General features: G+C 30.6%; 1 protein-coding gene across 1 annotated transcript in view; it reads right to left on the bottom strand.

The window, feature by feature from the left end:
• Positions 1 to 1159: 1159 nt before the first annotated feature.
• LOC106474695 (type I phosphatidylinositol 4,5-bisphosphate 4-phosphatase-A-like) overlaps positions 1160 to 11922 on the bottom strand; it is a 23451-nt gene continuing 12688 nt past the window's right edge. Inside the window, exon 8 of the mRNA XM_013935387.2 lies at positions 1160 to 3958. Within this exon, the coding sequence (XP_013790841.1) occupies positions 3873 to 3958 (86 nt within the window). The 3' untranslated portion in view covers positions 1160 to 3872. The remainder of the gene's footprint in view (positions 3959 to 11922) is intronic.

The raw sequence follows: 11922 nt of genomic DNA, 5'->3' as shown, positions 1-11922 counted from the left end.
AATTTGATGATTATTAAATACAAATACTCCAGTTTTTGTTACTTTTTCAAATCTGGAATGCTTAGCAATACAGGGTGTCCCAGAAGTCTACACCGATAGGGAAAATAAACATTATAGTCTTAAAGTTAAACAAACATATTTCTAATGTCAGATGTACATATTTCAGGAAAGAAAATACTGCAATGGCACAGTATACCAAGAATTAATATGTTAATGGCATTCAATTTGAATAATAAATACAGAAAGAATAAACTGTGTATTTTTCCCTATGTGTCAAGACTTCTGGGACACCCTGTAGATCAGTGATAGTCTTAAAAAAAAACAGTATCCTATTATTGCACGCTAACTGTTTTTTACATCCATATATATTTACATGCACATATAATAGGATTTTTTTATATATAATACAGTAATCGAATTTTGCTACAACAATAAAACATTCTGTGAAAGAACAAGCTTTTACAAACGTTTCTATCACACATATACAGTGATACAACTGCACCAAGAATTGTGCCAATCATACTTTAATTTTACTCTCACAATATGTGCTAAAACATCAATAGTAAATTTCACATTTTTTCAGTTAGTCTAACATCCTGTACTTTTGAAGAAGTAAATAATCCACAGTATCAGTATGTTATTCACATTTATAGTTTTAAGGAACACTCTTTCAACTAAGACATCTGTAAAAAAATCAGTTTTACATGCACACACACACAGCTTTTTTTTTCTTCTTTTGGTTACGATAGTTATATTCAATTTTTAATCCTATCTCCTTTGAGATGCTCCCCCTCAGTAGTAAACTTGAGGGCTGGAAACATAAAATTGGGTTACATTACAGATGGAGGGCACAGTGCAAATAGCCCATCTTGCACTTGAATGCAAACAAACATTGAGACATGATTATTATCACAATATTGAGTTTTAGTATCGTCAAGCTGTATTTGAAAGTAGTAATATCAGATCAAAATCATTAGATTTATTTTATAAATATAGCAATAACTACTGCTATTTAATATAATGGAATGGATCTCAGTATTATAATTTTTTATTGTACAGAGATATAGATTAATTCAGAAAGTTACTTTCAAGTGAGAATTTTGATATAACTTATATTTACTACCAAGTACGTGATAATTCAATACATAATACTCAAAAAAGATTTTCTATGTATGTTTTATTCAAGTAAAAGAATTATTTTTTTTTACAAAATGTAAAGGGTACACAAAATGTTTTCACTTTTGTGGGCTTCTAAAGCCCATGCTGAAGCCTTTGACACATTACTCTATAACACCCAGTCTCTACAAATAAAAGTTTAAATGAATGAATCACAAATTTCTGTAGAAATGTATTTCAACAATGCCCCTGTGAACATATGGAGTAGAAATAGGTGAAGTGGTAAATTAATGTATCTGCATTATAAATAAAATAAATCTGAAATTTTGGTTCTTTAAAAAAAAAGTTATTTAATTTGTAATAAGAACATTCATTAAATACAAATAAACAGTTAATGCTTTATTGCATGAAATAGATTTTAATAAGTTAAATAAAGCAAGCTACCATCCACAAAAAGGGCTCATACTGTTCACTGAAGAAACAGCATTTGTTAGTGCATGTGACTGACTTTAATTTTATTACAAGAGGAATTTTTATAACACCCATTCTAGTAATTTTGCTAATCAGTTCATTAATTACTTTATCACACTGACAACATCACTGGTAAGTTATTTTTGCAGTATTCAAACAATGAACAAGATAACCTTACTCAGCTCCTAAACATTGAATGAAATATTTGAGTACAAGCCATTAGAAAAATATTCAGTCACTGAATTTCTATATTGTATTTCTTTTCCCCTAACATATAATGGGAAAACATTTCAATCATTAGTCTTGTTTTGTTAACTAGGAATGACATTGACCAATGTTATTTAATGGGTATGCCATTAAGCTGTGTTAAAATCTGGGAGTTCTCTGATAAAGACTATATTAGTAATGACTAAACATTTGATAATTACACATTTGAAATCTATATACAATTCTTTTATAAAATCTTCTTCACTTTTATTTTGCTTTGATAATGAAGTTTAAAGATCCATGCTGAATCTTTCATGTATTAAACATAACAATACATGAACAGAGGAAGAATCCATACAAAAAATATCAATGTGTAAATACTTCTAAAACCCAACACATTGTAACTTCAGAAACAATAGTAACATTGGTAATTTTAATACAAAAACTTACATTACCTAGTTTAAATGTGAAAACACACTAGCTTCTGACAAAAAAAAAGGTATTTTTCTATGACAAATTTACAACTAAAAACCTATACTTCAAAACTTATAATGCATTTTTTTGTTCCTTTTCATTGTTTCCTTTAAAAAGAACGATGATAGCTAATAAGTGCATTTTGATTCTTTAATTTATGCATAATGCAGTTAAAAAATGTTGGCAAAAAAATAGAAATTATGATGATCACCTTGACAGTGAGTTCAAAGTATAATTTCAGAAACTTGCTAAATCACAAAATGTTTGAAAAATATTTATTACAATTAAAAATGTTCTACGAATAAGAACAATAAAATTCAAGAGGTAAAAGTGATACCTATTATGAAAAAAAAAAAAGCTATCATTGTTAACAAATCTATGCAAACCAAATATTTTATTTCCACATTGTAACATACCAATGCATTTTATTTTTATGGTTTGAAATTTTAGCAAACATGCAACTGAGAAATAAAATGTAGGTTTTCTTAGAGTTTGTCAAATTTTATACGATATAATGGATGAAAATAAAACAAACTTTCACTAGGTGAATCTTACAATTCTAAAAGTGACAGTTAATGGCATTTAGTTTTACTTCAGTGAATGACACCAATAACCAGCATTTATTTAGTAATAATTCCATTATAAGTAAATATTAAAGCAACATATGTGTTACACTTCTCTTCAGTAAAACAGAGAAAAACTGCAAAACCATAAAGATGCTTAGGCTATAAAGACATTACCCAATAAATCTATTATTACGTTTTATAGAATCAAGCACCGTAACAGGTAAAAATTTATGTATGTATATATATATAGTTTTGGTTAGCTGTGCTTCTATTTATTGAAACTTACTTATGATATTTTATGATGCTTAGCAAGTGAACTATTATGCATGCTTTACCACTGAATATCCTTTACAAACTTTACATGCTTATTGACTGAAATTTTTCCAAACTTGTGCCATGATAAACATTTCATTAAGGTTCCAATGTCATAAATTTGTTTTTTTATATTTACATGAAACCAAATAAATATTTTTTTTTACAACTTGACCACGTCAGGAACTTAACAACTATAAACATTTCCTTAGCTGTACTAATGGCCTATAATTTCAATCACACAGCAAAAACAGCCAAAGTAAATATCTAAAGCAAGCAAAAAATAAGTCCAAGTAAGCTAATTATAAGTATTCTATTAATAAAAAATAAGAACACATTTTAAATATCAAAACTAGGCATGTAAAACTATTAAATAAAAAATCTACATAAAGCAATATTTACAATGGAAAAAAAACAAACAATTTTTAAACATGACTGTATAAGTTTTACAGAAATACAAAGTTCTCAGGTTAATAAGAAATGCAAGAATTTGAGATATATTTGTTTAATATACAACTTTATTTGAAAGAGATGGTTAAACACTTTGAATAATTATTGTGTTCACACCATCTGGAAAAAATATGTCTCTTTAATAAAAATCCCCAAACATCTGTATCTTGTAGTTATTCCAAAAAAAGGAGAAATCATAGCAATGAAATAGCTGTTCAGTAATGGTGAAACAGCACTTCTCATAGTAGTATCACAAGCATGGTGTCTCACCCTTAGTTAGGCAGTACCTTCAACTGTGCTTACTCTCATGGTGAAATAGTAAATTGAACGAATAAAGAATATAGCAAAAACCAGAAAACAACCTGAAAAAAAAATTTTTTATTAAATCTTCACAAAGGTAATTATTAATTTTTTCTTTTTAGATCTCAAAGCCTTTTGGGAAATATGTATAAATGTACATTAACATTTCCTATGTAGGTACGGACAATAATTTCTACATACAAGATATATGGACATAAAAATGTGTTATGTTGACTACTGAATAAGTATTAGTGAACTTCTCAACCTCTACATTCAATGGAATGGTAACACGAATAGTAGGGACAACATACTCAGATCCTTTGTGCACTGCCATTGATATTAACTTTAGTATAATACATAAAAAAAAAATCTTAACTGTGCCAAACTGATCGATACATTCCTTGACGAAGAACTGGACCAAATAGAGTAGCTTTCATGCTCACTTTACTTCAGCACCATCAAGCATACAAAGGAAGCTTTTGGGGGGTATAACACATTCCACCAAGTGACCAAAGACCACATAACAGCCAGCTACAAAAGGAGAAGAAACAATGGTGGACCAGGCCAGCAAGGCAATAAGATGAATTGGACAATGGAACCAACTGATCCTGGCTATTACCCAAGGAAAAAGAGAGTAAGCGTGAATTAAAAAAAACTCTTTCAAGAAAAGCTAAAAGTATTAGAGAAGATGCATTGAAATGAAAAGTTGCAAAATCACAGAAGATGATGCACTGCCACTGCATCAAACATTAGATGACTGAACCATTGGCACAACCAATGAAATACCAACTTTGAAAGATACAATGTGTATGCTGCAAACAAAGGCTATAAGATACTGTTCTAGCCTATCTATTGACATATGTCACCACAGTTGTATGTGAGTATTAAAACAGACGGTGGTGTAATAAGGACAGAAACTCCTGAAATTCATATTGAAAAGTGCAAAGTTTCAACAGGGTGACGTGTGAATGGGATATCTGAAGACTACAGCCCCCCCCCCCCCAACACATCACCTCAGCCCTGGAAAAAAGGCATTGGTGAAAAGATCCAGAAGGTGGAAGATAAGAGAAACCTACAACAGGAAATTTAAAAGTAACTGAGAGTAGTAGGAGAAATTCCAAAAAATAACAGGTCTGAAGATAAACTCCGCAAGTTCCCCTTCACAATATCTCAATTAAACATGATCCATGGGATTGTCAAGTAAAGAAAAGCCATTGTTAACTAATCAGAGAGGATATATTTAGCAGAGGGAGAAATATGCATACCTATACAGTGGACTGCCAAGCCAAAGGAGACAGGTGAAGAGTTTCTGGGAGTGTTTAAATTAAATCTCAGATAAACAAGATATTGAGTAGGCACAAACTGAGACTTGAACTCACAGACAATCCATCCCAGGCAAGAAGTTAACAGGGAGGTCAATTCAGTGTAAGGCAACTATTGAGTGAAAAACCTCTAATCATTCATGTAATGATGACAATTGATACTGAGTATGCATAAAACACCAGCTAATAATTTGACTACACTTGAAGAAATATAGTGTCAAAAATGGAAGAGACATAATCTGATAAACTTTTTCATAATTTGAGAAATGAAGATATGGATAAGATGATGTTTGAGTTGGGATGTATAAAGAAGTGTCTCTGAAATTCCTATTTGTCATGAAATTCTCATAGGTGCTACCAAAAATGTAGGAATACCTAGATAACAAATAAGACGGGACAGATCTAAGACCTATCTCTAATTCCCTGTTGCTTTTGGCATCGCATAGAGATGAGTAGAAATCCTTGGGAAACATGAAATAAAACATCTGTACCTACTTATTGAAGAAAAGATTTAAAACTTCCAGATCCAAAATCAAATAGAAACTGGAGAAGTTAAAATTGGATGATGAATAGAAAATTGAACTGGAGAATCTAATGAAACCAAGAAACAGTAAGACAAAAATCCATAGGTGATAGATCTGAGATGGCAATCAAAAATCCGGCCAGAGGATTCATTACAAACAGAGTAAACTGACTAGTCATAAAGATCCACCTTGCTTATATCAATACTGGGCTACACAGAAAGTAAGAGTAGATGTATCAAGTATCAAAAAACATTATATCAAAGACAGAAAATGATACTAGTGATTTCTCTGAAGTGGGGTTCTACTGTGTACCTTTGAAAACCACTAAAAGAAAACATCCTGAAACTAATCCAGTTCACATACTAATACTCCTCACCCAAATATTTTAAATTATCACTTCTCTTTCCCATAATTTTAACACAAATATATGTTACTTTTATCTTATTTACATATATTTTATTCTAATTAAACTATTACTTTTAACAAGCATATACTTTACTCTAACTGCTGTAATTTAAAATTACTCTTTGATTTAGATAGTATTTGACCTCATTCATTAAATATCACAGAACTTTTAAGTAATGCAATATTGTTAGACTTGCACATATTTACTAGCAAACATGTTATAGTTTAAACCTTGTCCTATTGTATACATAATTTGTAAAGTTCACACACTGAATAGCTCAAAATATTAATTATAGTAATAAATAAATTTTTTATCAGCAATAATCAACCAATTTTTCTTTGTATCTGTAAATGTGACAGTGAAAAAGTAAATTGTTTTAAGCAGTGTTATTAGAATATAAAATATGAAGTACACTTGTTCAGTTTTATTTTTTTTTTACTTTTTGAAAGTACTTAGAACAAAAATCCATATATTTTCTTGCCATTAAAACTATGAATATTATGAAAAAATAAAAGTATATTTTGTACATGCATCATAGATGTTTATTTTTGTATTATTTAAAATAATTAAACGTTTATAGTCCATATGCATTAATACTTTTGTTTCTAAAGGAGAATGAAACCAATATAGTTTAAACCACGGGAGGAATTTTGTGATGTAAAACACATTACTGAATTCAAACATCTGAACCTAGGAAGATATTCTAAAATTTTAAATTAGCCATTTTTACTAATTTGAAAATTGGTCTACAAACACACTGTGTACACTAAGGTGGTGTTCACATTTTGTTCTAATATATAAATTAGTAATTCACACCAAATTTTATCCATAAGGAATAACATTTAGGGAATTCTCAAGATAGTTGAAATTCTACCTTGTAGCTCACATTATATATGCATATTCTAGAATATTCAAGAACATTCAATATATAAATAAACCATGCTTTTGTTTTTTATTTCTGGAATATTCTGTATAATATGACAGTACATTCTTTTCTGTATCATTTCAGCTGACCCTGTACCAGCTTATCGTTGCAAATACTGTGACAAGAAGTTAGACTACACTTTGTCCACTTAGTTTAGAAGAAACAAATGTATTAGCAAGAAGTAAATTACCTTCAAATAGGCCAGTGCTGTATGTGGTTTTCTACCATCACAAAAAACATTAAAGAAGATAATAACCTAAAGGTTGTGATCAAGGAGGCTGCAGCTTTTTGGAACAAAGCTCAAAATACAATTTATCCAGAACATGCCATTATGAAACTAAATAAAGTTTTTTATATCACTCGTAGAGATGCTCTGACACTGAACAAGAAGACAGGGATCCCCCCAGTGGCACAGCGGTGAGTCTGCGGAATTACAATGCTAGAAACTGGGTTTTCGATACTCATGGTGGGCAGAGAACAGATAGCCCATTGTGTAGCTTTGTGCTTAATTACAAACAAACACATCTTTAAAGAAGCCCTTGTCTTCATTATGATTATTAAATATTCCATTCCTTTCTCTAGCCCATAAGTGAATAGTGCTTGATATAACATGATTATGTGGGTCATTTCAAAGTCTTGATTCTAGAGTTACATAAATTAAGATAAAGATGTTCTCAATGGTAACAGTAGGTATTGGTGATTTGATCTCTTATTGATAATTTGTAGATGGGTATGACTGGCCAAAATCAATGGAAAGTTTCGAGAATTTAGTATCTAGACATTTTAAATTCCAAAAAGTCTTCAGATTCTCAGAGGGGCAGCAAGGCCCCTTTCAGACTTTCAGTCCTGGATATGTTCCTGTGATGTGTGAGCATGTGGGTTCAGATTTCTGTTATGAGGAGCATTGATAAACTATGAAATCAAATTAAATGAGACATCATTATTTTTAATAGGTAGTAACTGTTTTAGTCATTCAGAATAGAAACTTAGAATAGATTGAAATTTGGGATGATTGGAGCAAAGTTATATTATTTCCAAGTTTACTTTTATTTTATTTTTTTAATTAGAAATCAGATGAACAGTGCTTAACCTTAAAAGTTAAATGAATGATTAAATAAACCTGTAGTACATACTCAACCTTTTTCTTGTTTGCTTTAATATTTTTTTTTTGCTTATGATCTACAATTATGAGTATATGTATTTTGGATTAAGGTTATTTATATTAATTCATTAATATTCTGAAATGATCTTTCCATTAAAAGTTTTTTTTTGAAATTGGATGATAGAATTAACAAGTGAAAATGACAAGCATGTGGCTTTTTTTTTCCAATTCACTCTTTCACTGCCTTCTATACAATACAGTTTGCATGTTCCTTCACATTAAATTATTGAAGTCACATAAACATACACAATTGGCTTTTATTTTGTGTGATATAGAAATATATACTGTATAAATTTGAGTTGGTTTCTTTCAGCTTCAAGCTTCTGTTTGAAATACAGAACTGTGTTTATTGTGTAATTGGAAGATCTGCAGTCCGCAATGGGAAGAAGTCTGTGAGGGTTTTTCCATACTAAAGAAATGGCTACATACTTGCTTTCAAAAAGTAACAAACATAACAGTGAGGCAGCTACAGTCAATCGTTTATACCATGTGATTCTTCATACTAAACCATATTCAAAGACTCCGCAAGATGTCGGTGAAGAGATGACAAGAAGTGTAGACTGTGATGTAGTTTACCCAAATATCTATGTAGGAGATCAGTAAGAATCATTTGCAATTTACACATCTAGTTGTCAATTTTAATCTGGATTTAAAATTAACATTTTCTAAGCTAGATATAGTAGCTATTTTATATATGATAAAATAATTGTGGTTGAACAAATATAAGTGTATGTATGTATTGGCTAAATTTTAATCTTCCTTTTAACTAATAATCTGTTTTTGTGCAACTAAGCATAGCTTTTTTAAACTTCATTATTTTTTACGTAACTTTAACAATAGACCTTAAACCACGGGCACTCACAGAAATATTTGCAAAGGGGTCAAAATATATATGTAGGGCATCAGCTTTTACAGTGTACACCATACTAAAAGAATGTGTGTTATGTGTGCTTAAATGCAAACACAAATTTACAGTTTTAATAAAAATTACTAAAATATTTAATATAACTACTATGTTAAATTTATGTCATAATACGTGCAATTTGTTGTGAAATGTAATGGGAGCAAATGCCCCCTCTTGCCTCTACCAGCAGGTGACCATGGCTTGAATTTTTGGCATATCATTATCTAGACCATTATAGTGCTGGCATCGAGCACTTTTTACTTATGTGACTTTCAAATTTGGCTGATCATTAGTTGAAATTTACTGTAACATTAAATTAAAATGTACATGTATGACCACAGTCATTTATGAAAAAAATACAATACATTTTTTCAGCACAAGCAGACAAATATATTGTGATCCACACAGTTATTATACATCAAAAAAATTGCTCTGAATTTCCTTATCTTCTTGCTTCAGTACACTTAACAAAACTGTGAATGAAGTTTTTTTACAGGTTATAATACAAATGTTGTAGCATCTAACTTAAGTAAATTTCAAGTTATTTATGGGAGTAAACAGGTTTCTCAACAATACGAATAAGATCATTTTGATAATCATGGTGACAAATAGTCATTGGTCCTATTAAGATCACCCAAAATCCTCAAACAATGGAATCCACACACCAACCCACCCTTCACACCATTATTTAAGCTGTTTTGTTGTTTTTAATTATACACAAAGCTACACAAGGGCTATCTGTGCTCTGCCCACCACGGGTATCGAAACCTGGTTTCTAGCGTTGTAAGTCCGCAGACATACCGCTGTGCCACTGGAGTGGGCATTATTTAAGAAAAACTTCAAACTATCCAAAATTTAAGTAGCACTAAATTATCAAAAAAAGTTTTCCAAAAATTAATAACTGTGAGCTGTTTCTGCTCAAGAACTGGTTTTATACTTTCAGAGCTTTAATTTACAACCTCCATCATTCAGGTTATTATTAATAATCTTATCAGATTAGAACTCGGAAAGAATCCAAGTGTTAGTCTATTCCAACCTTTAATGATTTTGAAAACTTGAAATTTGAGCTCATCTGCATCTCATTAGAATAATATTAATAATATAAAAAAATACATACCTCTACAAGATACCCTTCCCACACCTCTTTGCATTGAAATACGTTTGACTTTAATCATGTTTAATGTCTCGGCAATTATAGTGTGAATACTTTAAAAGTTACAATTTAAATGCCAAAAGCTGGTAAGGTATTATGAACCAATAGGCCTAAAAATAATGCTTCACTAGCTTATTTGGCATTTAAACTGTAATTTTTGTAAAGTATTATATTACATATATAAATAGTGTTTCAGAGAGAGAAAAAAACAAACTTGCAGTTTATGTGGTTTTTATCACATATTTTAAGCCTATTGGTATATAGTATGTTTTACCTCGGATCACTGTCCTTATTTTCCAGGAACACTAACTTGCCCCCACCTCACTGCAAAATACATGTGTACCAGTTCAAGTGTTACAGAGCTTCAAAACCAATAAGCCAATGTATGAGTACACAAACTGATTTTCTCATATTCTAGTTACTTTGCATGATATATGCACCTTGAATTTAACACCTGACAAAAGTGCCAGCCCAGCATCTTTTATTACTGAGTCTAGGATGGTCAATGTCCTTCTACAAATCAGTGATTTAGTTATTATGATAGATCTTGATGAATGAAGCTCCGCACAACTTCTGAAACAAAATTAAACTAAATATTAATGAAAATATGATATGATGAAATTTATATAACACAGGCACACAGTGTAGTAGGATGTTAACAGACAAAAATAGTATAAATTCAATTCAATTGAGATTGAATAGTTATATATACATTGCTATATGTTAATTCTTGTCTGTGCTATTATGTAGGGATGGTGTAAATGCCTTCCCTACTATCTTGTTTGCATGTTTTTAAAGGGCTGATATTAGATATCCATACATTTACTTCCTTTTTTGAAAAGTTCCTTTTTTAGTGCAGTGTTTCAATAGACATAGGAAGGTTGTATTTATAGCCAAGTTTTAAATATAATAAGGTTCCAACTGTAATACTTATTGCTTATCTATTATCGGCTGATAATTCCAGTTTCACCCTTTATTTAAGCTTTCCAATGGAAAACTGAAATATTGTGGGGGGGGGGTGGACCAAGATGTGTGATGGATATTAAACTGGTCATAATATTTTGGAAGAAAAAATCCTTTATGACTATATTTAACATTTTACACAGCCCAGACCCCCCTTCCATACACGAATATGAGTATAAATGATGTTTATTTTACTCGTTATTTGCATTTAATATTTTATAGCTTCCTTTGATTTTGTTTCTTCCACTAGAAAAACGAAGTACCTCTAAATTGACTCTGTAAATAAAGGAAATAAAAATAAGTGAAGGAAAACAAATTATGGAATTATTACTCTTCTCCACTTCAATTCTTGCAGTCACGTTTTCATTAGTGGTTCATAACAAATATAAAATGGCACCTCTCTTGGTTGGCATTCTCACTATGTGGAATAGCACACCCAGTCAATTCAAGAAAACTCTCTCTCACTATATGAGTCCCTACAATCCCAGTTATGTCTAAGATTAGTCTTCCATAATTATGACACCAGAATCTTTATCAATTCAAGAAAACTCTCTCTCACTATACGAGTCCCTACAATCCCAGTTATGTCTAAGATTAGTCTTCCATAATTATGACACCAGAATCTTTATTAACTCTTAACAACCCTGATTTCATTATACAATTTCTC

This window comes from Limulus polyphemus, unplaced genomic scaffold (genome assembly GCF_000517525.1).
Source record: "Limulus polyphemus unplaced genomic scaffold, Limulus_polyphemus-2.1.2 Scaffold7549, whole genome shotgun sequence".
Lineage (NCBI taxonomy): Eukaryota > Metazoa > Arthropoda > Merostomata > Xiphosura > Limulidae > Limulus > Limulus polyphemus.
Note: the sequence above shows the minus strand (reverse complement) of the source record. Positions and strands in the feature narration are given on the sequence as shown.